Raw genomic sequence first — 27,056 nt, forward strand, 5'->3', positions numbered from 1 at the left:
AACCAAAGCTGGAGGTGGAGAGAACCACTCTCGGGGTTGTGAACTGCGATGACCACCACCGAAGGCCAGGGTGGAGGAGGAAGAGGGTCACCAAGAGGCCAAAGAGTAGTTGGGAAGGAGGGAACAAAAGGCGAGCAAAGAGGAACTGAGTCCCATGAGAAGCGAGAACTCCATTTATTTGAAGAGGAAATGAAGTATGTGGTCAAGTAGGTTTTTTGTTTTTTTAATATAACTTACCAAATAAGATTCCTGGTGAAAGTTGAAATCCACAGACCCTATATGACATTTCCCTGATCACAAGGCTCCGCAGTCCACAAAGAACACAACAGTCTTATTCTTCACTGTATCTCTGGTGACTAGCACAGGGCTAGCACATAACAAACAATATATGTTTGTTGACTGAATCTAAAATCAATGCCCTGGGACTTCCCTGGTGAGCCAGTGGTTAAGAATCCACCTTCTAATGCAGGGGACGTGGGTTCACTCCCTAGTCAGGGAAGTAAGATCCCACATGCCTCGGGGCAACTAAGCCCACACATCTCAACTACTGAGCCTGCACGCCACAACTAGAGAAGCCCACGTGCCACGACAAAGACCCAGCGCAGCCAATAAATAAATAAATAAATAGATAGATAGATAGATAGATAAATATTGTGCTTGCATGGTACAAGCATGGTATTTATTTATTTAAAAATAAATAAAGAAATAAAATAAAAACAATGCTCACTGAAACATATCAATACTGAGTAAAAATTTTTCAGGTCTGATGCCTATAAATGAATACTTATTAATGGAAAAAAAAAGAAAACCAAAAGAACAAGCCCATCCAAATCCAGGTTCAAACAATGAGATGTTCTTTGGGCACAGGGAGCAGAACATGGAGTGAGTAAAAATCCATGGGAAAAAATACAAGAAGGTCCAGTCTCGGGGCTCACCTGAAAGACCACTCTGGACTTCTCCAAAAGGTAGGTCCTCATGTTGGCCCCAATGATGCGGTACCTCTTGTCAAAGCCAATCTGAATGTACTTTCCGAAACGGCTACTGTTGTCATTGCGAGTGGTTTTAGCATTCCCAATGGCCTGTGCGGAACAAACAAACAAAAAGTGTGCACAACATGGCGGGTTTTCTTAAATTTCAGGACTGTATGCTCACGGCGGCACCTCTATTCCCTCCGTCTTCCTTCCTTCTAGAACCTCTCTACTATTAGGATGACAATGGGTCGAGCTAAAAGAAAACAAAACAACTTCATTTTCCTGCTTCCCTTACTCCTAACGATGGCCACTGAGAGTGATGAGTTGACTGATGGTCTCTCTAAAGGGGACTAAGCAGCTGGAAGGTGCACCCCACTGACCTTCCTCTCTTCTTCCTTTTCCTACCTGGAATGTGCATGTGATGGCTACAGCTGCAGCAGTCACCTTGGGACCACGAGGGAAAGGTCTAGAGAATCACAGAAACCACTGCTCTGACATCCTTGAGCCACTAAATCAATGCCAGCACCCAAGAGCTCTAGACTTTCTGTGAGAAAAATGAATCTTCTGGGGCTTAATCCACTTTGATCAGGTCTCCACTGATCAAATGTCAAATATCATTCCCAACTGTTAAATGGTGCTTCCTAGAAAGAGACCAAATGTCAAACGCCCCCCTCCCCCCGACACACACATCATCACTAGGACATATCAGGAAGCCATCAACCTCTTGGTACTATTTCTTACACAGCAGCAGGGACACAGTTCAAAACACGAGACAATAATTTAAAAGACAAGTGGCTAAATGACTGTTCTCACTGTGTGATTATTCACTTTCTATAAAACATCACATTGCTGATGGGTTGGTAATGAACATACTAATACTGAAACCCCTTTCACATGTTTACTTTTTAGGTGGTTACAACACTTGAAAAATATCCACTGTAACTTTTCAGTTGTCTAGGAAATTTAAGGCACAAAGAGGCTAAGAGAAGATCACGATTTCGGAGGCCCTGAGGGACCCAGCCCAGCCTGGCCTCTCGTCACTCTTGCCCTCTGTCTCCAGCCTGTTACGATCCTGAACTTGCTTTTCTTTCTCAAAAGTCCTGTGTTCTCTCTGCCTCCTCCCCACCTCCCCACCCCAAGTTTCACAAACACGGTTCCCTCTGCTGGGAACACTCTCTGCCCATGCTCCCTCCACTTCTTTCTGGTCTCAGCTCAAATGTGGCTTCTTCAGGAAGGCCCACCCTGGCCTCATAAGTGAGGGGAGCTCCCTCGCCATGGGCTCCCCCAGGCCTCACTCTGCACGTCCCCTTGTTTCCCTAACCCCCATCTCCACGAGACACCACCCTGTCTCCGTGAGGGCGGGATGTGCACGTGTGCTTCCCCATGGGACCTCCCACACTCACCCCAGTGCCCAGCACACAGCAGGCATTCAAAACATCTGAGTGAATGGAAGCATAGATGAACTTGGGTTTTGGTTTTCTTTCCTGTGAAATAAGAATTTTAAGTCCTTGTCCTCGAAGGTCACTTGCCTCTTTAGGTCTCTAAAATCTCCTGTTAGGGTCATGAATATATATTTTTTTCTTTTAGGGTTTAAAGTGTATACAGCAACCTATACATCACATATACAGTGTGTACCTCTGTAGGAAAGTGGGGAAAGTGTAACCCCAGTACACTGCGTTGCTCTGAAGGGAACCATGGAGCATGGAACATGCCCCTAAGGTCAGGGCGAGGCTGGAGTCTGGCCAAGCTGAAACGACCTGTAAAGGGGAGGGATAGGGAGGGTGGGAGGGAGGGAGACGCAAGAGGGAAAGGATATGGGAACAGATGTATATGTATAACTGATTCACTTTGTTATAAAGCAGAAACTAAAAAAATAAAATAAAATAAGAATAAAAATAAAGATGCTATGATGATCCATGTAAAAAAAAAAAGATGATTAATCCGAGGAGTTTATGTCACCACTCATGCCCCTCAGCATCCACCAACCTCATCATCTCAGCAGAGGCTTCACTGCACCCACTTCCAAGAGAGCCCTGATCCTTCAAGGCAGCATGTGACAAGCCACTGTCAGACTTCAGGGAGCCTATTCTGCTTGAAACGTGGCAAGGAGGGCTGTATTCCCTAAAATGCAGGTAAAAGGGATGGTTTCCCAGGCCTCCATCACAAGCTAGGTCCTGGGCTGGGACCCCTTTAGTTTCCCTGAATCTAGACAAGAATCCCAGGGGAGAGGCATTATCAACTTTCCTCATACTTATGGGAAAACTTAGGCTCAGAAAGGGTAAGCAGTGGGTAAGCAGTGTGCCCAGGGTCACTTGGCTGGGAAGTGCCAACACCAAGATATAAATTCAGATATAACTGAGTCCAGAGTCTGTGTTCATTCCACTTGGTTTCGCAGTCCTTTTCCAACTCTCCAAACTACTCACCACCAGACAGGAGCTGCCACCCATGTGGGTAACTTCTTACATCTCAAACAGCCAGGTCATATCAAAGGATAAAGACAAAGACATGAATCCTCACTTTTACCTTTTCATAAGAAAGGGGAGAAAAGCCTTTCAGAGGATGGCAGGGAACCAACTCATTACTCTGACAACCAGTAGATAAGGAATCAAACATCCATCCTAACTTCCCTGTGTAAACTCTATCAGCATTAACTAGCTGGCAAGGAGAAGTTTCTCTTCCTAAACTTATTCCAGCTGATAAATGCAAGAGGAAAAATAGAATGAGAACGTCATCATTTTGTAACTCCTGATGAATTAATAGATCTAGGCATAAGCATTGGCTGCTGACATCACCAAAAGACACCTAAATATTCTGTGCGTCTTGACGGGAATACATACCACCACCAATAAAGGGTCCTTGGATTTTAAGAACAAACAAGCAAACAGACAAACCTAAATCTAATCAAGCCTCTAAATTTTACTACCCTTTCAAAGGATATACAGAGGCCAAAGGAACATGTTAACAACATCAGGAGGGCGCAATCAGCAAAGGCCAGTTTGTGTAAAATTCTGAAGGATTATCTAGTTTCCAACACAAAATCTCGATTCCAAAATTTCAAAAAATTCAAATTTTGTCATTTCTAAAATGGCAACAAGAACCTTTACCATATCTGAGGTCACTCCTTGTGGTAGCTTAGGGAAAGCTTGCCAACAGTCTAAAGATCACTGCCGAAAGGTCTACCCTCCTGACCTCACTAGGCCACTTTGAGAAGTGATATAATGGATCTACAAGTACTTTGAAAGTATATAATGGTACCCACAAAGGGAAGGGGTTGTTTGTATTATTACTACCAAACCCATAAACTCCACTCTGGGTGTGAAGAACTTCCAATGTCTACACATGTGTGAAGGACCTGCATGCTGTTCTTTATCTTTTAAACCCTTGCTAGGTTTTTTGTTGTTGTTGCTTATTGACTTAGAAAACATTTTGATGCATGAGGAAAACAAATCCAGTTGTTATAGATGATAAAAACCCAGGCTTTGATTCTGAGTCCACAGTCCAACAAAAGACACAGTTATGATACAAAGAGTTAAAATTTGGAAAATGAACGAATGATGTATGCAGGGAATGCATGGAAGAAACTCACATGACCAATAAACATAAGATACCCAACCTCAGTGGAAATCAGAGAAATGTAGACAAAAATGACAGTCCAGAGTGGCAATAACTAAAGAACTTTGATACTATGAAATAATGATGAGGATGTGAGGAAGAAGGAACGCTCACACACTGCTGGTCCAAATGTAAACTGCAACAGCCATTCAAGAAGGATTTGGCATATCTAGTAAAATTGAACATATATGGACCTAATAATCCAGCAACTGTACTTCTAGATATTACCTAGAGAAACTCACACAAGTGTACAAGTGGGTGGGCAAAAGAATGTTTAATGCAGGCTGTATTTAACAATAAAAAATACAGTCTAAATGTCTACCAATAGGAGGAAGAGATAAATAAAATGTGGAATATTCATAAATGGGATGCTAAAAAGCTGTTAAACTAAACTAGAGCATGATGCATGGATAAATAAAAAAACAATCAGTGAAAAGCAAGTTGCAAAGTGGTTAACAGAATATACCATTTTTCTGTGATATAAAAGAACTACCTTTTGTCTGGTTTATACATATACAAATATGTAGTAAAGTAAAAATGGACTAGAACAAATCATTTCAATATGATTGGGATTATACAGTACCGAGATGCATATCAACCAGTGTGGAAACAGAGAAGGGAGAAATTAGCCAATGCTGGCAGAACAGGAAACACTTTAAGAAGTGTAAGATGAAGTGGATCTTAAAGGGTGAGTAGAATTTTACCAGTGGGGAAGGAAAAGGAATTTTATTTATAAATATAGTGTAGACAAAGGGACAGGGGTATGTGAGAGCCCCAACAAGTGACGAATGGCTAGAGTGTGTTGAAACATGAGAGAAAACAAGAAGAGAAGGTAAGGTATGGTGGGGGCAGATTCTTGTATGAATAGGTTAATAGTTGTAGGCCTTCTTGCTTCTCCAGCTTAAAAAAAAAGTCAAACCCTGAAAATTACATAGTAACTGGTCTTAGTTTCTGTCAATTTTGCTCATTGTACCCCCAGCCCCCTTTCTTTCTCCCAGGTTGAGGGGAGTCTCTGGGGCTCCTAGAGTTGTATGCCTGCAGACTCCAGTCAGCCCAAGAAGCCATGTGACCCCTCTGGGCTGGGCCTGGGTTCTGGCCCTGCTCTATCAGTCTCTTGACTAGCAATATCTTTTTAATCAGTGCAGACTTGTGAACAAATCACTCCCAGGATGCTGACAAGCTCTTAAACAGAATGGGGTCAGAGAGCTCTGGCGCTGACAATAAAATCATCCCAATCCACCCCAGCCAATCCCAATCCATCCTCAAGTCACCTTTAATTCAAACAACTGCCACTTAGCGCAGCCCACTGGGAATTCCGCCTCCTCAGATGGCCCTCAACTCTCCGACTCCCTAGGAGGCATCTGCAGCTGCTGGCCTGCAGAAATAACGAGGTGATGACATGACCATAACTGATTGCTTTATTGAGAGGTGCTAACCTTCCCCGGGACAGGACTGGAGTCATCAGTAATCAGCTGTGCCCTGATTAAAACATGACTTGCACTGGTTGTAACCCTCTGAGGAGCCGCAAAGCTGACTGGGCTTCCTGACACAAGGGCCCAAGTAAGACTCTGAACTTGTAAAAAGTTGGGTTTTGGCAGAGCAGAAGCTGCTCTTTCTCTGCTTGGCAACACTCTAATTCCACCTAGAGTTCTTCCTGGCAATAATTCTTCCTTCCCATGTTCATGTCCAATACTTCTCTCAAATGTAACACTCAATAACAGCTCAAGGGATAGTCTCTATGATAACAAAACTCTGTATTTGACAGAATGAGCCCTCTGGACTTACCCACATAATTTCCAAAGTACTAATTTGCACAACTTTAGAAATTTAATGTTTTGAGCTCAAACCACTGTAGCATTTGTTTACATGACATCATGCAAGATTAGGCTGGTTCATGTACACACTCCTCCTTCTCTAGGGGTGTGCATGTTGCTCTCACATTTCTTCCATGCCTCCCCAGCAGTCCACCAGCCTACTCAAGCTATAACAGATACTGAAAACATTAGATCATTTCAGATCACGGTCATTTAAAAAACATTCCCAAAGCAGTGACCCAAACAGGTGCATGCCAATGTTCACAGCAGCATTATTCACACTGGCCAAAAGGTGGACACAACCCAACTATCAGCGCAAGAATGGATAAACAAAATGTGGTATATACAAGCAACAAAACATTATGCAGCCATTAAAAAAAACCGCAAAGTACTGATGCATGCTACAACACGGATGAACCTTGGAAACATTATGCCAAGTGAAATCAGCCTGACACAAGAGGACTGATGTCATATGATTCCATTTGTATGAGAGACACCAAAGAGGCAGAAATTAGAATAGAGGTTACCAGAGGCTGAATAGAGGGGAGAATAGGACGTTATTGCTGAATGGGTACAGAGTTTCTGTTTGGATGATTAAAAAACAATTCTGGAAATGGATGGTGGTGATGGTTGCACAACACTGTGAATGTACTTAATACCACTCAACTGCACACTTAAAATGGTTAAGGTGATAAATTTTATGTTATGTATGTTTTATTACAACAAAACAATAAAATTAAAAAAAAACATCCCCCCTGTGTCTTGTACCTGCTTAATAATATGGTGACCTGTCTTCACTAAATCCCTATCTTGGCTAACAAGAACCGTGTTCAGTCACCAGAGACCAAACAGGTTTCTTCCCTTCCCTGTTTTGTCCAGAGTAAGTACGTACTTTACCTCCAAAAGAAGAGGCACTCTGTGTCTTTGCAATTTTACTACCTAAAAGATGAACTGGGCTTCCCTGGTGGCGCAGTGGTTGGGAGTCTGCCTGCCAATGCAGGGGACGCAGGTTCGTGCCCCGGTCCGGGAGGATCCCGCATGCCACGGAGCGGCTGGGCCCGTAAGCCATGGCCGCTGAGCCTGCGCGTCCGGAGCCTGTGCTCCACAGCAGGAGAGGCCACAACAGTGAGAGGCCGGCGTACAGTAAGTAAGTAAGTAGGTAAGTAGGTAAGTACGTAAGTAAGTAAATAAATAAGTAAGTAAATAAGTAAATAAATAAGTAAATAAGTAAGTAAGTAAATAAGTAAATAAGTAAGTAAATAAGTAAATAAATAAATAAGTAAGTAAGTAAATAAGTAAATAAATTAATTAATTAATTAATAAAAGAAGAGGCACTCTGTGTCTCTGCAATTTTGCTACCTAAACGATGAACTGAATTTTGAAACTCAGAGGCAAAGGAAAAGCTGAAATCCTGGTCTCACTCCCACCTAAGATGAAACGTGATGCTCATCGCAGAGTGCTCTTAGCTGCCTCCATTTAAGTGCAGTAGACGGCCCAAGGTGGGCGTGGACTCAAGTCCATGATCGTCTCCTGAATCCAGGCCATGGCCAGGCCGCCACCTTGGGGCTTAGAATAAATGCTATGAGCAAAGAGGCTACCAACTAAATGTCTGACAAAAGGAAGTTAAATTATGGTAAAACCATCTATTAATGTATGTTTGTAGCCAGTAAGTTTGTAAAAAGCTTAATGATATGGGGACAAGGCATATACTGTGATATTCAGTGAAAAAGCTGGAAGGAAATATACCAAAATATGGAAAAATTATTAGCAGGCTGTAGGATCATGGGGGATTATTCCCTTTTCTTCCATATTTTCCAGTGACTCCTTCCTATTTTTTTTTAATATTTATTCAATAAATGGTTCTCAAACAGGTGTGGGACCCAGATCCGCAGCATCAGGATCACCTAGGAACTTGTGAGAAATGCAGATTCTCAGGCCCTTCTGAATGAGAAACTCTGGGGGTGGCGCCCAGCTATCTGCTTTAACAAGGCCTCCAGGCAATTCTGATGCACAGTCAAGTTTAAGAACAACTGTAATCTAATAGAAGTGTTTTTTTGTTTGTTTTTATCTGTTTGGTAAAAATGCCTTCAACTGTATGGACCATTTCCCAATTCATATAAGAAGAGATACCAAAACTTGCTTTTGTCTAATTCTTAGTGAACACAGTGTGTCTGATTACTCAGCAGAGAGTAAAAGTTCTCTGGATAATGCAACTCTGTAGGCAGGAGAGTTTGCCTGGATAATCAACGAGCTCCTATGAACTGACACTCAGTTTACTCCTGCACTTGGTAAAGGAAGGAGAGAGGGGACCTGGGAAGGTCCAGGCAGGTTCTTGTTCCCCCAGCTCCAAAATACTCTGAAGGACCAACCACACCGGTGCTTTGTGTCTTAATCGACGGGGCTCAAGGCTGTGCAGAGGAACCTGATGCTGTTTTGGCAGCTTTTGGCCTCAACCGAATTTCTTCTTACTAAAACAAAGGGGCTGTTCGGGTCTTGCAGAAGGGCCTACTCCTACCAGACTGCAGCCCAGACAATAATGAAGAGCTTCAGCTTCAAAGGCAGGAAATCAAAGCTGGCTCAGGTACTGTGCAGCCATTTAGCTCAACTCCATGAGAATGAAGCATTTATAAGGAACAGAAGAAAAAGAGAGATGGAGTTCTGACCCTGTAACATGGTTTACTATAGCTAGACCTACGGTTTTGGAAATATCTCTGGCCCTGCACTTGCACTGGCCTCTCTGAGGCCACCCAGCCAGGAGGTCGGGGTGGTGAAGAGACAGGCAAGACCCGTCCATGCCAACAAAGGTAACATTTTCTGAGGATCTTCAACAGATTCTGTGTTGTCACATAGCTTTTGACTCTATCTCTCCCCAAAAGATAAAACGTCCAAATATTTTTTGGGAGAAAGGGGAATCTTTTATCTAGGCCTCCTCACCGCCGTGAAGACTGCCCTCCTGATTCAGCAGACCTTCATAGCATCAAATGGTTTTGGTGGGACACTGATTTGCTGACACAGGATGGCAGCAGGGGGGAGGAACACAGCAGAGATGGCGGCAGATGGGGGAGGACTGTCACAACAGTATTCAGCAGAGTCAAGGAACAAGGAAAACATGAAGAGGTCACTATATCCAATACTGGGGACCTGGGCTACCATGTCAGAATATTCCCAAATCTGTGGTTTTAGGGGTACCTTTGAAATTCTTCCCTCAGCAGTGGACAACGTGGACAACGGGTTCTTGGGGAGAGGCATGAATGCTGACCATGTGAGTGGCTTCCAAGAACTCTGTGATCGGCCACGCGAGGCTGGACACTCAGCAGTCTTAGTGCCAGCAGAAGGGACTCCAGCCAAGGCCAAGGACATTTGGATGGCTTTACCTCCATGATGGGACTGGAAGCCAGGACCTTCTCTTCGATGTTGGTGTCACTGGCCGAGCCACTAACCGTGGCGAAATAGCGCATGGCGTACTTGGCCGACACGGTCTTGCCGGCTCCAGACTCCCCGCTGACTATGATGGACTGGTTCTTCTCATCTCTGCAAAGTAAAAAGGCTTGGTCAGTCGCTGGCCGTGGAAGGGCATGGTCACCTTCCAATGACACCGTCGCCTTCCAATGACACTGTTGACAAAGGCGTGAACCCAAGCAGGAGCATCCCTCCCTCGTTCAGGAGTAAATGTGAGGGGCAGGGTAAAAACAGCCCACCTTCCTTCATACGCTTGCTTGCACAAGATCTCAAAGAGGGAGAAAGAAGCTTGGAGAAGGGCTTACAAATCCTATTTTATGACCTGAGGGGATGAGGATGTAGCCGTCGGGTCACTCTCCCAAGTTCTCTCTGGAGGCAGTACCCCAGAGACCACTCCCTTACATAGACATCCCCTGAGAACTCACATAAATATACACTTTCAGTTACATAATCTCGCCTTTCTGTTACATGCCCATCTTGTGCCACTTTCTTCAAGAGCAAGGTTCTTTTCTTCTCCTCTTGTATTTGAGCCTAGCATGCCAGCAGACACAGTTCTGAACATTTTTGTTCCTGTAGATCTACCACAAAGGGCATGCTACTAACCACCAGGCTGATCTTGCCTCAAGTTTCCCAGAAATTGGATAAAACAGCTATCGATTGCAATAAGAGGGAGTTCAGTCAGACTAAATGGGAGGCAGAGAGCAGATACTCTACATCAGATTAAATGTATCTGTATCTCTTTGAGACAGATAGGAGACAGACAAGTAATGGAAAACAGCAGCCTATCTGGTCTCCAAGGAACATGGATGTTCAAGCAGGGAGTAAGAACAAACATCTGGGCCACGAGTTTGGGAAACGAATTGCTTGTAAGAGCTATACTCAGCCATCTACCTCCAGCCCACAAATCCACTGCCAGGAGGAGGGCAGGCACTTCACTTTCAATCTGCAGTACATTTAACAGTGCCTGGCACAGAGAATACACCCGAGGTAAAACATTATGTTGGAGGAGAAGCCAACTTAGGGATCAACCAGCCCTCTTCCTTTCCAGGTGAAGAAACCGAGGAGTGTGAAGTCAGGTTCAGAACACAGGTCTCCTGGCACCAGCTCAGTACTCCTAACACCAGCTCCTGTGGCTTCCTGGGCAGGGCTGGCTACAGAAAGAATGGCCTGCCCCACCTCGGTAATTATCAGCACAGGTAGACTGTACCTGATCAGCACAGGTGAATGGATGTTGGCCCTGCTTCTGGGCCAACAGCTGAGAAGCTGAAAAAAGTGGTGTGAGGACACTGATGTCAACTAGAGGTGAACTAGAAAGACAGACAAAAACCGGTTTGAAAGGGGGGCCCCCGGGGGAGAGTCAGGTGTGGTAGCCGGGCTGAAGAAACCTTAACCTTCAGCTGCTTTTCAAGGTCAGTGGAGAGCTGAGCAGTCTCAGCTCACACACCCCATCACTAAGTGGAAAGGGACTTGAGTGAATACAGGTGGCAAGTAGATGCTATTGAGAAGATGAAGCTGAAAAAACTCATCTTTCAAATTGGCTATACAACCAATTACCTGAAAAGTTACATAGAATCTCACCTAGTATTTGGAGGATGGAACAAGAAGTGGCTTTCGGAGAGCCCTTGTAGTTCTAGGATACCACTGTCATGAGAGTGTGTTTCTCCTCTCCTTGGTTCTGTGAAAACTTCATACTGAAAGGTGGCCTCTCAAGAAGCCTGTGGATGCTTACAGTTCCCATTCTCATTTGTTGTTTAAATTTTATATGACATCCACTGGACCCTGGGGACCAGGACAGGTATCACCCCTCCTCTTCTCAATACCATCATAATCAACTCCTTAGAGAACTGCTCAGAAGCACAACCATCCCAAGGGACTAAGCGTCTAACAAGCTGGGCTTTAGACCTATGAAAGAGAACCAAGTTTGATGCCACCTTTAAAACTACCTGAATCTGCAACAAGGAGAACTAAATTGCAGGAGCCATACCCAAAAGTTTGGAGTTTTGCTCAAAGTCTGTATGTTTAACCTAAAAAGGATGAGCACAGGTTGTGTCTAAGACTTGGTCCTCCACAGAGAACCACATCAAATGGGGAGGTATATACTGTCCAAATAACTTAATAAGGATCCCTGGGAACAATATGTAGATGCCAGGAGAGAATTAATCAGATTGGTGGGGGGCTGGGGGTCGTGAGCACTGCCAGGCACCCTGTGGCAACGCAGCACACAGAGGGCACTGAACTGCGAAGAGACCCAGGTAACATACTACATCTGGCACAAAAAAGGTGGCACAGACCAGTGACACCTGTCACTTTTCACCTGCTGTGTCAAGATGGGCATTGCCCTGTGCATCACTGGGAGATGACTGAAAAGTCACACACTGCTCAGGAAAGAGAATGACTCATACAAGAGGCAGAAAACTTTGAGGACCAAGCAGGCTACTCCACGTGTAAGTGGCCAGAAAGGCAAAAAGGCAGGGCCACTTCACGTGACAACAAAGTGTCAGGACCTCACACAGAGAGGGAATCAAAGGCAGGGAAACAGAAAACTGGCAGGACATGGAAGCTAACTTTGGTGTTTTGATGAAAATGCATATACGTGGCCAAACTATTATCAGGGGTTATAAACATCCCCAAGTGTTTCAGATCTTTACACTTGAGCCTCTTGGGCATGAGGGCGTCTGGGCAGCGACCATCAGCGCTAACTCCCACCTAATTTGGTGGATAGTCAAACTGATGCTGATAAGACTAAAGTCAGGGAAATTCAACTCTTCTTAGACCAACAAAGACCTTTGAACAACTTCCCTTACTGAGACCAACTTAAAATATTTTTTAAAATTGATGATTTTTATTTAGTTCCACTGCACTTCTGCACATCCTACCTACTCCCATTCTTAGTCTACTATATGGCCGGGTACACATTACGTATCTGTACACTATTTGTAACGGCCCATAAGTTGGCCTTGGGCATGATGTGCAACAGCATCCTCAGTCTGTTCTACCCGTATTAGCTTTGCTTCCAACTCAACTAGAGAACACAAGACCAGAATACGGGCAGTAAAAACAAACTTGATTTTGAACCTCACGTGCACTGGTTAGCTGTCTGACTTTGAGCAAGGGAGTTGACTTCCTGACCCTCAGATTATCTCAGTCCAGTCTCTTATGACTTTGATCCCCAACCATGCTCATGCTCTTCTAGGTGGTCACCTTGACTTAGGGACCGAGGTCTCTAATTCATCCTAACATTCCTGCCAGATTAACTGTCTAAAGCACAGCTCTAATCATGCTCTCCCCGCTCAAAAACAGTTAACTACTCATGACTTACCGCATCAAGTCCAAACTCCTTAGTTGAACTCCTCCACAAGGCACATCCCAACGCTAAAACCCTTGACAAGCATCGGCATGTTATGGTGCTAAGAACAGAACACCAGGCTTTTGGTCTAAGGATCTTGTCTGAGTCCTGGTTCAGCCATCAGCAGGCTCTTTGTAAGCCTTAACCACGTTACAGAGGATACGCCCATCTTACAGATTTGCTGCAAGATTATATGAAATGATCTCTACGCTTTGTATAAGATGAGGGTATTATAGTCCAGACAAAATGAGCTACGCGTCAGTCTCTGAAACTGCACACTTTCCCAGCACTGCCATTTATGGTTTTCCCCCTACCTGAAATCACCTTCAACATACACCCTTCTACTGAAGTCTGACCTGTCTCAGGCAGCCCAGCAGGCAATTACTTCTCTGCCTTCTAAAGTCTCACGTCATTTGCTTTGTGCCACTTGTGAGGCATTGTCACCTCTCATCCCATATTGATGTCAGGCCCTGTGTGGTCATTTTACTTGCTGTGTGACCTTGGGTCACTTCTTTTCTCTGGGCCTCTGTCTTTTCATCTTGTAAAGTACAAGGTTGTGACATGGACTCCCCCAGTGATTTAATCTGTCTCTGACATTCGATGATTCCGTGATCAAAATTGTAACAGAAGTGTGGGTGGGGAAAAGCTCTCAGTTTCAAACTTCCATTACTTAAGGCTGGTTGTGGGGGAGATATTTATGAGCGTGGAATTCTACCCGGTGTCCTTCAAAAACACAGCCAAGGTATGGCTCCATCCATTCGGCCGAGTTACAGACATGACTTAGCTGACAACTTGGGTCCATGTGCTTTTCAGTCAGTCCTTTTCTCCTGAGCCCAGTGAGGTTCCCTTTACAGGCATTCCTTGGAGATATTGCAGGTTCGTTTCCAGACCACCACAATAAGGCAAATATCCCAATAAAGAGAATATCACAATAAAGCATCACATGAATTTTTTGGTTTCCCAGTACATGTAAGTTATGTTTACACTATACTGTAGTCTATTAAGTGCACAATAGCATTATGTCTAAAAAAAACAATGTACATACCTTAATTTAAAAATACTTTATTGCAAAAAAATGCTAACCACCATCTGAGCCTTCAGCCAGCTGTAATCTTTTTGCTTGGGGGGGGGTGTCCTGCTGCTGACTGATCAGAGTGGTGGTGCTGAAGGCTGGGACGGCTGTGACCGTTTCTTAAAACAAGACCACAGTGAAGTTTGCTGCAGCAACTGACTCCTTTCACTTGAACACTTAGAGCCACTGTAGGGTTATTAATTGGCCTAAGTTTCTTTTTTTTTCTTTTTTTTTTTTTTTGCGGTACGTGGGCCTCTCACTGTTGTGGCCTCTCCCGTTGCAGAGCACAGGCTCCGGATGCGCAGGCTCAGCGGCCATGGCTCATGGGCCCAGCCACTCCGCGGCATGTGGGATCCTCCCAGACCGGGGCACGAACCCGTGTCCCCTGCATCGGCAGGCGGATTCTCAACCACTACGCCACCAGGGAAGCCCGGGCCTAAGTTTCAATATTGTGTCTTGGGAAATAGGGAGGCCCGAGGAGAGGGGGAGAGATGGGGGAAGGGCTGGTTGGAGGAACAGGCAGAACACACAAAACATTTACCAATTAACTTCACCCTCTTACATAGGTGTGGTTCGCAGCACCCCAAAACAATTACAATGGTAACATCAAAGATCACTGATCGCAGACCACGGTAACAAATAGAATAATTGTGGAAAAGTTTGAAATACTGCAAGAATTGCCAAAATGTGACACAGAGACTTGAAGTGAAATGCTGTTGGAAAAATGGTGCCGATAGACTTGCTTGACACAGGGTTGCCATGAACCTTCAGTTTGTAAAAAAAAAAAAAAAAAAAAAAGGCATTATCTGTGAAGCACAATACAGCAAAGGGCAATAAAACAAGGTCTGCCTGTATTTAGAAAAATTAACCCATGGCCATGGCATTTCATGCCGTGAAATACCAGCCGTTACTCAGGCCCAGGCTGTCTTCAGGAAGGCAGCACCACCCTAAGCAGGAAAAGCCCCTTGAAGGCCTGTGCGCCAGGCAAGAGCACAGGATTCCCGGTCAGGTACCAGCCACTCTCCAGCTTCCAGGTAAAACACCAGTAACCAACACGTGCGCCACAGACTCTCCCTGGTTCACACGGGATCCCTGTCTTTGACATCTGAGAGGCGGGACTTAATCGCTGCTAAGCCACCTGCTCTTCTGGTAAAAGTTTCCCACCAAATCACTGCAGCACTTGAAGCTCCCTGAGCAAGGCCAACCTCCCTCCCCGTCCCCATTTTTGGAGAGTGGAAAAGGCGGCTGTCCAGGCACCTGAGGTCCACACTGCAGAGCACTGATCAGCCAGGGAGACACTGCGGGGACTGCGGGGACACCCCGCTGAAGCGTTGTCTTGTTTAGGTTTCCTGCAGAGAATAACGCATCACCCGTGGCCTCCCCATCAGCAACGCGCACACAGAACCATCCGGAAAGCACTGCTTCAGCCGATTCTGACGGAGAGAAGCCCCGGCTGTGACAATGAGGCCAGGCCCTCCACCTGTGGACGGCTGTGGCCCCACCATCCTCCCACCTGGAACCCCCTGTTCTAACTGCCACAGTGCGTCCACACATCAGTCCCTGAACTGAGAGCTCCCGGAGGGCGGGCACTTGCTTTAACCTTAAACCTGCAGGGTTCCTGGGGCCGAAGCCTCACCGTCACTTCCTGTGCCCCGACCCAGGCCTTCTCTGTGTAAGTGGCACCAGCCTCCACTCACCCACTTCAGCCAGAAACCTGGAGTCACTGTGGATTCCTCCCTTTCCCTCCAGACAGCATGCCCTATTGACTTCACCTCCCAGTACAGACGGCTCTCGTCTCTGGACCTCCTTGTCCCAGCCATCATCATTTCTGACAAGCATTGCAATAGCAGCTTTCTAACCCTCACTGTCATCCTTCTGTAAGACCTTTTTTTTTTCTTTTTTTTTTTTTTTTTTGTGGTACACAGGCCTCTCACTGTTGTGGCCTCTCCCGTTGTGGAGCACAGGCTCCGGACGTGCAGGCCCAGAGGCCATGGCTCACAGGCCCAGCCACTCTGCAGCACGTGGGATCTTCCCGGACCGGGGCACGAACCCGTGTCCCCTGCATCGGCAGGCGGACTCTCAACCACTGCGCCACCAGGGAAGCCCTGTAAGGCAACCTTCTAATATGATCTTTTTTCGTGAATATGGGATCAAACCTCTCCCCGTGCTTTAAGCCGTCCAATGGCACCCCTCTGCCTCCAAGATCCCAGCTCTGGGATCATGTTCATTACCCTCCGTGAACCAGCACCTCCCTTTCCAGCTTTATCACGTGCCCCTCTTCCCTTTGTTCATGACGCTCAAGCCACACAGGGCTTGTTTCTTTATTCCTTCCTCCTTTACAGCTGTCTGAAGCTATTCCAGTTCAAACTTATTTTCCCTTCTTTGACCTCACAACTCTTAATGCCTGGTACTCAATCATATTCTGATGGCAGCAAACGCCTTACTATTTTTCACTGTAATTAATGACCACCACCTACTCACATCATGCTCGAATGGTGTACAAAACTCTCGGCCATGTTATCTCTTGCTTAGGACTCATGAGACTATTGGTGCCAGACTTCTCATTTTAAAGAGGAAAAAACTGAAGTTTGGAAAGGCCGAGTGATCTTCCCAGAGTTCTCAGCTAGTAAGACACCAAGTGCAAACTTGAACATAGACTTCCTTACCCCTGTACAACTTCCCACTGGGTTATGCTGTGACATCTCTGTATCACCACTACAGCCCCTTCATGTATAATCAAGCATCCATTAGTGAATCCCGCTAACAAATCTAGCCTCGGTTAAGACATTAGACATGAATCAGGTGTCCTCAGTGCTGGGTGGCTCAGCATCACCTCCTCAGCTAAAACATCACTTCTTCAGAAGCCCTCCCCTGACCACCCTACTTTCATAGTATTCAGCGTACAATTTACCAATACTTTACTGATCTACTTAGTAGTCCTTCTACCGTTGTCTTCCCCACTAGACGGTAAGTTCCATGACGGCCAAACTCAGATGCAGGGCTTGGATGGGCAGGCCAGCACCTGGACTGTGTCAAGAAAAGAGCCCTAGTAAGGGCTGTCATGTATGGTGGTCTATATAGGCTGAGGCCAGGGTCTGGTGCCCCCTAGAGATGTGCAAGTTACTGCCTGCAAACCAAACTTGGTGGTTCCTGCCCTGAGTTCAGTTTCCCCGCTCGCCCATGGGAAGGGGGCTGACAGGAGGGGCCACAAGCCTCAGGCAGGTGCGACTCTGTTTCCCTGGATTGGGCATTCCCTGAGAGAGGTGAAGAGGTGGGAACAAAACCCACTAAAAACCCGGACACACAGTGGAGGTGCAAAACAGGAGGGAGGGAAAGCCTGGCTAAGGTGCAGTGGGAAGGATGCCCTGTCTCTGAACACATCATGAAGGCCCTCCACTGTTTCTTCCTCCAGTAACAAATCACCTGAAAATTTAGGTGTGTCAGTAGAATATAATCTATTCACTAATGGGATAATCAATCTACTGTCTCTTGTCTGTCTATATCTGTCTAGTCTCTAATGATATTTTCAACACCATCATCATAATGCAGGCCATCTACTATGGTTAAAAAAGAAAAAGAACTGCACCAGAGAATGGGGATACAAAGAATTTTTAATCAAGAATTTCTGTTGAACAAAGATATTTGTGTTAGTACCAGGGACAGAGTTAATAACTGGGAGACAGACTAAGAAAACAATGAAGGGGCTTCCCTGGTGGCACAGTGGTTGAGAGTCCGCCTGCCGATGCAGGGGACGCGGGTTCGTGCCCCAGTCCGGGAAGATCCCACATGCCGCGGAGTGGCTGGGCCTGTGAGCCATGGCCGCTGAGCCTGTGCATCCGGAGCCTGTGCTCCACAATGGGAGAGGCCACAACAGTGAGAGGCCCGTGTACCACAAAAAAAAAAAAAAAAAAAAAAAAAAAGAGAAAACAATGAAAATGAATCTTAGAAGCAATGCCAACTAAAAAAAAATGACAGTACTATATATGGTATGACACTTTCTTTAGAAACTCAACAAGAAAAAAGAAACATGATGCCTAGGGATACAAACACAACTATATTAATACAAAATGATATCAAAACCCCATTAGAATGGGGGAAGTCATGTAACATCAGGTAGAAGGCAGAATCAGATTGGCAGAAATAAAACTGGGTTCTGTGGGGAGGGAAAAGTAAGGTTTGGGGACAGAGATAGGTTAGGATGGAGGTAAAGTTAGGTGAGAAGGGTACAGAAAATTACAGTGAGGCAGTTTTGGGCTCAAAACAGAGCCATACAGTTACAGTGAGTCTAAAGTTAAAGATTCCTCTCAAGGTTGGGGCACTAGAAAGAACAGTCCTGCTGTGAGAAGGGGCTGGGCAAGAAAGCTCCAAGCTAGAGATTCTATGAAGCCTGCCAACAAGAAAGCCTGGCTCCAAGTGGGAAGGAAGACACATGTCCTGGCCAGCTAGAGGGAGGGCACCTATGTGAGGGGTCCTCCAGGCTCACGGCCCACGCAGGCCCGGGGCTCTAGGTGTGAGGGAGGCAGACAAGCATCCCTGAGCACTGCTGCCAGCAGGCACGAATGTCCTACACTGCCACCCCCCCAGGTAGCGTTGTGTGCTCACAGCCCAGAACTCAAGCCATGCAAGAAGGCTGCCATAAATATTCATGGAAAACCGCTCAACTGGTAGTTAACAGTCAGGGTCCTAAGTGTCTACTCAGTAAGATGAAATTGAACCTTCTTACAGTGCAGGAGCTAAGTACTTAGTGCATTTCATATCCAAGTATCACTTTTCCACTTCAATTTCACAGTGGCCTTCCGAGTGTTAAGTTCTATTTATAAACCTCCTAGGTGTAGTGTGATACAGGTAGTAGCAAAATGAATCCATCTCCTTCCACTTACTCGCTGTTCCCAGGAGAGGCCGTCTCCTCTCAGATGTGAACGCACCCCAGAAAGAACCTCTGGGAACTCAGTCAAGCCCACCCCTCACTGGAAGATAAGCAGGGCAGACTGAGACAAACTGGGTGGGGGGCTCCCTGGCATGAACGGGGATGTGCCAACTTCTCCACTTTTAAACTAAAGGGCTGGAAGATGATCCTTAAGACCTCCTGCTATTCCTGAACTCTGTGATTCTAGATCCAGGTTATAGCTGAGCTGTGCGATACTCCACGTCAACGGCAGCTACCCGCTAATTTTGAAGATATACCTTCAAACTCAGAAATCTGTGGGTTTAGATGAAGGGGAGCCACAGAGGCAAATGTTTCCTGTGATTTTATACTTTACAGAATTATTTTGTTTATTTTGTTATCATTAGCTGTGGGTAAACTAGGATATACACATATTTGTACCCTACAGAACCAAATAAACGCTCTTCAAGCTCTATTTCATTTGGTGCTGGAAACTATTGTGCAGCGAAGGAACACATTCAAGCAATACTCAGGTAAAAAAGGCTTCTCGTTGGTCAGTAGTCCGGCTAGTTAGTATCTGAAGCCAGGTGCATCTGAGCACCTCAGTCTAAAGCTCATCCTCTTTCTCTACACTGCACTCTCTCTGCCAAGCTACCAGTAAGATACAAGGTCTTTTACGATTTCTCGTATAAATACTGCCTCATCCATTCATACATATTAGGGCATCCCTGCAAGTCAATTTCAGCATCTCCTCTCATTTCTCCAGGTTGCCTCTAACGTGATCTCATCTTCCCTCATGACTACAACTGCCACCCAGAAGTTGTCCACACTCAGATATATCTCTCCAACCCAGCTGTCTGCCAAGAGCAAAGCACATACGCACAACTGCCCTCTGGACAATGATACTCATCCTTTCTCTCCGGGATTCTTCCACAGCATCATAACTGGTCCTCCTGGGCCTATTTTAGCCCCTACTCTCAATCCATTCTCCTCATTGCCATTGGAAAGATACTTCCAAAATCCTCATTTGACTGTATGTAGGTCCCGCTAAGCACACTCTCATGAGACACTGTGGCCTGTGGGATGCCTTCAGCGTCTTCAGCATTCCAGGCCCTTGGTGATCTATTCCAAGAGGCCATTCCAGGCAGAGGTGTCAGGCTGTGCAAAGGGTGGGAAAGCACAAGCAGTGCTCAGGGAAGAGGGTGAAGTTTAGGGCACTAAGACCCCAACAGGCAAGTCACGGCCTCTGGCAACAATTTGACTGCAAAGAACCATCATTTGTTCATCAGCCCTGGCTGTACCTTAGAAACACCTGTGGAACTTATGAAACTCTCCCTCCTGGATTCCACAGCAGACCCACTGGATCACAATCTCTGGGGGTGGGGCCCAGATATTTGTTTTTTTTTTTTAATTCCACAAGTGATTCTGATGTTCTGCTACAACATTAGTTCTGCTAGGGTTAAGAACCACCTCTCAACAGCTTAATTAAACGGGTCACTATATAGATATGTTCAGGTACTCGTAGAAATTCAAATACCTTGTAAATTATTCATGGTTGATATCAGCCTAATACCATGTAACACTGAACGTAAAACGACGATTAGCTACACAGAGGCTCAGAGGCTACACAGTCCTTAATGTGTGAATTTATTAACCATTTTTCCTGGCTGCAAACAATAGGAGCCTTTACATTTAACTCTACGCTCCAGCTAATGGTTTATGATAAATCACCTAGAAATCAAAGTAGAGTCTCCTCATTCATTGGATTTACACTGTTGATACCCACATAGTTGAAATAACAGTGGAGGCTGGTTAGAAGCACGCAGATGTACACACACTACAAGGAGTCTGCTGCTGCCTGCTAATGCCTATAGCTGGGGGAAGGAGACAGCTTTGCCCTATCCCTACTTCAGGTGTTCTTTACCTGGGGCCCACACATTCCCAACAGGCCCATGAACACAATTCAGGGGGATCCGTGAACGTAAATGGAATAAAGAAAGCACATCTTTATTTAGTTTTTACTAAATTTTAACAACTTTAACATTTCCTTCAGTTAAGAATATAGCCAAAAATTATACAGGTGAACTTATTTGTAAAACAGAAATGGACTCACGGACATAGAAGACAAACTTATGGTTACCAAAGGGGAAAGCAGGGGGGAGGGATAAATTAGGAGTTTGGGATTAACAGATACACACTACTATACATAAAATAGATAAACAACAAGGTTCTACTATATGGTACAGGGAACTATATTCAATACCTTGTAATAACTTATAATGGTAAAGAATCTGAAAAAGAACATATATATATATGTGTGTATATATATATATATAAAATGGAATCACTTTGCTGTACACCAGAAACTAACACAACATTGTAAATCAACTATACTTCAATTTAAAAAAATAAAGAAAACAAAAGAATATAGTCAAAAACAGCGAGAACAGGAAGAACTTGTGACTCTGACAGCATATTACAGTTGCTGCAGATAGCATTAAATATTTACACTCACCACTACTTCAAAATGATGGTTATTATTAGATCTGCCACTAATGCATTAACCATGCCTTTTATTTATCACAAACTCCTAAAATATTTTGATAATGTCAATATAATCAGTCCTTTGTAATTGTACATATTATATTTGATACATTTAAATGTTTTAAATGGAACAAAAATGGTTAGGAACCCCTGAACCTCTTTTCAAAGTGTTTTTCTTTTCTTTTCTTTTCTTTTCCTGATTGCAAAATCCTGCCTCTTTACACAGCATTAATGACAACGACTTTCAAGGAAACCATGCTTACATTTCACCAGTCCTGCTGCATTTTCCAAGAGCCAATCAGAAACACCATTAAGTGTGCTGGTAGAAGTGGGAGGCAGATTTCAGAGACCCCTAGGATATGGGGCAAGGCTCCCTCCACTGGAAAACACTGTAGCTTAAGCCATAAAGTTGGTATATAAACTTACAGGCCTTAAAACTGAAGCTTACTCGAAGACTAAATGGCACTCTCACACTGTCTGCATCTGACTGTCCTTAACAGTCCAACACCGCCCTTTGGGAATGCAAGGATTTTGAGATGTACTTTCTAATAAGTTCCTGGGTGATGCGGATGCTGCTGCTCTGGGCACCCTGAGAATCATTATCCCTTTGCTGGTTTGAAATTTCATGATTCTCTTATGTGGCCATGAAGTTATATAGCACCTGGGCCTGAAGCTGAATCTGCCTTGGTTATTTTGGGGAGCCTACTCCAGTGTGTAAGGAGCTGGTTCAAAAGGCAGTGTTTGTGGGCCCGTCTCCCCGCCTCCAGTTGCCACAAGGCTCTCACAGGCCTCCGTTCAGAGGGACTCTTCACTGAGTTCAGCTTTCTCTGGACCCTTCCTCTCCTGAATGCAGCCACCCCAGCCTCGTGGCCCAGAAACCGTTTGTCCAACCTTTCAAGTATGAAATGCTCAGCACCGGGTGGGGGTGGGAAAGGAGGAGGACAGGTACTCAGCACTGGATAGTGTCAGGAACTGCCAGGCCCTAGGGCAGACGGTGGACAAACCAGAGTCTGGTGCCCAGAAGGCATTCAGTATTTCATGATGAAGGAACAGATACTGTAGGTGGAAAAACAGAATGCCAAAGACAGTTTGGCTACGGAAAGGAACTGTTAATTGCTGTCATCTGTATCAGGTATTTAATATTTATGCCCAAATTATCGTGTAGCACAATGATTATGAACATCATTAAACATGGTAGACTAATTCTGCTGTAGGCTTTACTCAGCTACAAAAATAAATGCTCCACCTTCACAGTGTTTTCCCTACACAGCTTAGAAAAATTAGACCACTACTGCCAGGCACAAACCCACAGACCTGAGCCACGAGGAAGCTGACTGCCTTAGGAATCTCACTTATGACCCACTAGCCATAAACTAAAGAGTCCCAAAGGCAAGTGAAGTAAGGGGGACCATGCAGGTGTGGGTTTGACTACAATGCACTGGAGCCTAAGCATCAGTTAAGCAGGGTGGTAAAGCTTTGAAGAAAAAGACGTGATAAAGGAACCAGGGAAACGCAGGGCAAAGCAAGTCTCTGCAACTTGCAGATAAAGGCAGTGGAAACTAAGGTTCCAAGGCATACTCAATAGGGGGATTGATATAGGATAGAGAAGTCATGCCTTTCTTGAGGGCAAAGGTCAGCAGGGGGGTCAGTGGCACAAGTGGGAAGCTAGCAGAAGTTCCAGGATCAATATCCATTTTCTGCTAACAGATCTATAAAGGAAGAGCTTTTCCATTCTTCTCCCTTCAACGGGGGATCTAAGCAGGCAAGGAATATGTGTATAGGACTCTCAGGCAGTACAGAATTGGAGAATAAAGGGCAGCATTTGCTTTTCTCTGTAGTTTTCTTTGATATGAAATGCAGTCTCTTATGACAAAGTAGCCAAGGTGTTGAATGTGGAGCACTTCAGTTACCTGTTTCCATAATGAGCTCTAGTTTATAAAAGAGCTCTTGGGCTTCCCTGGTGGCACAGTGGTTGAGAGTCCGCCTGCCGATGCAGGGGACATGGGTTCGTGCCCCGGTCCGGGAAGATCCCACGTGCCGCGGAGCGACTGGGCCCGTGAGCCATGGCCACTGAGCCTGCGCGTCCGGAGCCTGTGCTCCGCAACGGGAGAGGCCACGGCAGCGAGAGGCCCGCGTACAACAGAAGGAAAAAAAAAAGAGCTCTTGATGGTTGTTTACTTTGCTGTGTCTCCACCCTCACCATCCTCTTTGTTAGTGTAAACACACCCTCGCTCCTTCCACTTCCTGCTTTTAGTCACTTCGTAGCATCACCCAAAGAGGGTACAGAGTAGAACCTGAGGGAATAGGGCACAGGGAAGGGCTTCACTTGACCGGACCAAAGGTTCTCCTCGGCTGCCTGCATCCCAGGTGGCCCAGGGAGCTGCCCCAGGTTGGAGGTGGAATTCCCACCACCTTCTGCACTCTCCAGCCTCACGTGGGACCCCATGCCCAGCGGACCACACTGAGACAGACTGACACACAGGACTGTGAAGAGCGGGAGACTAGGAAAACACCGCAGTCAGCGAACAGCAGCCAAGCTGTGAGAAATCTGAGCCGGGGCTGCAGCCGGGGCCAGCAGAGGAATCAGCCCGACCCCATGAGCTTCAGCCTCCACCGGCAGAACCAGCACCACAATTACAAGCTGTAAGGAAGCTGCCGTCAGCTCCAAGAAACAGAACCTTTGTAGGTGCAGTCAAATGGCACTATTCATGCTCTCCCACATGCAGCCACACTTTCTTTATACCTCTTTCTCACTGTATTTTTCTTTAGGGGGAATTCTCTCTCAGTCTCCTTCCCCCAGTTTCTTTTCTTTCTTTTTTTTTAAAATGTATTTGTTTATTTATTTATTTTTGGCTGCGTTGGGTCTTTGTTGCTGCGTGTGGGCTTTCTCTAGTTGTGGCGAGTGGGGGGCTGTTCTTCGTTGCGGTGCCCGGGCTTCTCATTGCGGTGGCTTCTCTTGTTGCAGAGCACGGGCTCTAGGTGTGCGGGCTTCAGTAGTTGTGGCACATGGGCTCAGTAGTTGGGGCTCGGCGGCTCTAGAGCACAAGCTCAGTAGTCGTGGTGCACGGGCTTAGGTGCTCCGTGGCATGTGGGATCTTCCTGGCCCAGGGATTGAACCCGTGTCCCCTGCATTGGCAGGCGGATTCTTAACCACTGCGCCACGAGCGAAGTCCCTCCTTCCCTCAGTTTCATACTCAAATCTTATCTATCCCTCCAGGACCAATGAAAAGGCCATCTTCCAGGAAACCTGCCCTGAAAATCTAGCTGGAAGTTGGTGCTGCTACTTTCCTCTCCCCCCATGGAGGAAACAGAGGCAAAAAAAGCTGCATGATTTGTTGGAAGCCACTCTAGGTTAAGTTGCAGAGCCCCAGCTGGACATCCAGCCCAGCATTCTTTCTACCACACCAGGTGTTTAACCATATGAGAGGCTGCTTCATAAAACAATCTGTTTCAGACTGAAGGCGTTCAAGCAAACACAGAACCAACCTCATGGCTTAGCAGATAATGTTGGTATTATCTACATGTAACTGCTGGGCTCAGAGCAAATGCACAATGAATGGTCGCTCTGGTTATTTATCAATAGTGCACTCACATTCATGGGTCTCTTTAGTACAACGTCCCAAGTCTGTGCATCCTGGGATACCCACTGAGTCCCTAAACAGTTCTGAGTCCTCAAAAGAAAGACTCACTTTAATGGGCTGAAGAAAACCTAATAATGGAAAGCAAGTCAATTATTCATTACGCTGTCAGGAAAACTCGCCAGCTCTCAGAAATGTCTCTAACAAAACTAAAATTGAGAAATGCTACTCCCCTCTCTCAGCCCACATAGGTTTTTGATACAGTCTTAGATTTGTCTCATCTGGGAAATCCTACGTGAAGGTCTAAATGTGCCAGCCCCACTCCTCAGGCCTCTAAGGTCAGCCAGGGCATCTTCCCCACCTGCACTCCTTGAGATTTTGAGATGGCAGATGAAACTATTTTAATAGGTGAAAAGACTATAGCTGACCTTTGAGCAACAGGTTTGAACTGAGTGGGAACACTAACACGCAGATTTTTTTTTCAGTAGTAAATGCACAACTCATGGTAGGTTCAATCGGAGGAGCCGTGGATGGGGAGGGCCAGCTCTAAGTTACATGCGGACGTTCAAATGCACAGAGCGTTCAAATGCACACCCTCTTGTTGTTCAAGAGTCAACTGTACACTTATATCAAGTCCTGAACTTCTGCAATAGCAGCTTCAGGCCGAAAATCGGCTACCTTCTGGAGATCACTGGATCCTTCTGCTAGAGTGCTGGGTCAGAGAGTAACCAAGATCTTATTCTAACAGATAGTTCCTATTGACTGCTCACCCCCTGTCCTCTCTCAAGGCCTTTTAATATAGCACAGATATAAATGGCCAAGAGGTAACAAAATAGGAAACCTACATAACGGGGATAATCAAAACTCACAATAGTCAATATCAGTTCTATCTTACTACATGATCACATCTAAAACTTCAGTTTACCCTTCTGCTGACAACGTGAGGCAGATCAGGTAACACTCCTTCACCCACTTTACAAGCACAATAACGGGTACAAAGCAGAAGGAATTTATCCAAAGCCAGCGTTTCCTTGGCAAAGTCCCACGTTGCTCCTTCCCCCTCCACTGCCAAGCCCAGCAGAGGGTGTGGCACTGAACACTTCCCACAGGTTAGAGCCCACGTGCCCTTCAACAGGGGTGGTGTGTCAACGTGGGCAAGAACCCAAGAACTAGAGTTTAACTTCCGAGTCAGGAATCTTTAACCCTTACTTGAGTGCCTACAAACCTCTCAGCATCAAGAAAGGGAGGACAAAACCATGATGACTGGCATATAAGTACATGAAAACAGCTCCCTTGAGGGGCTGACACTCAGAGGGCCACCCAGCACAGAGAACAGAGGGCAGCATTTGTGCTGGAATAAGTGGAAGAGACCACCACTAGTCTGAAACTTTAGAGAAGGGTAAGATCCAAGAGGGCTGAGACCTTAGAGAAAGACCCCTAGAGAATCTTGTCACATGTCAACGCTGACGGCCTTAAGGCGGATCTTGACCAAGAGCTGGAAGTTTGCAGCAACAGAAGAGAAGCACAGAGACAGGAATTAGCTGTTCGATGGGTTCAGGGGACAGGGACTGGAGAGCTGAACCAAAGACTTAGAGAAGCTTTTCCTTGTCTTTCCTTGAAGGACAATTTTGAGGGTACAAGGTAATTATGTAAAAACCTTGCCCTCTGAGGGGAAAAGAACCTCCGTCAGAATAAACTTCCTTTTTTTATCAAAAATTCAAAACAGCATCTCCCCACGAGCAGAGGGACTGTTTTAATGCAAACAATTGACTTTG

General features: G+C 45.6%; 1 protein-coding gene across 1 annotated transcript in view; it reads right to left on the reverse strand.

Annotated features, from left to right (window-relative positions):
* The window catches only part of MYO5B (myosin VB), a 382,117-nt gene that overhangs the window by 155,756 nt on the left and 199,305 nt on the right, over nucleotides 1-27,056 (reverse strand). The window contains exons 5-6 of the mRNA XM_060119082.1: nucleotides 9,772-9,928; nucleotides 936-1,079 (exon numbers count right to left, since the gene is read on the reverse strand). Of these exons, the coding sequence (XP_059975065.1) occupies nucleotides 936-1,079; nucleotides 9,772-9,928 (301 nt within the window). The remainder of the gene's footprint in view (nucleotides 1-935; nucleotides 1,080-9,771; nucleotides 9,929-27,056) is intronic.

This window comes from Mesoplodon densirostris, chromosome 15 (assembly GCF_025265405.1).
Source record: "Mesoplodon densirostris isolate mMesDen1 chromosome 15, mMesDen1 primary haplotype, whole genome shotgun sequence".
NCBI lineage: Eukaryota > Metazoa > Chordata > Mammalia > Artiodactyla > Ziphiidae > Mesoplodon > Mesoplodon densirostris.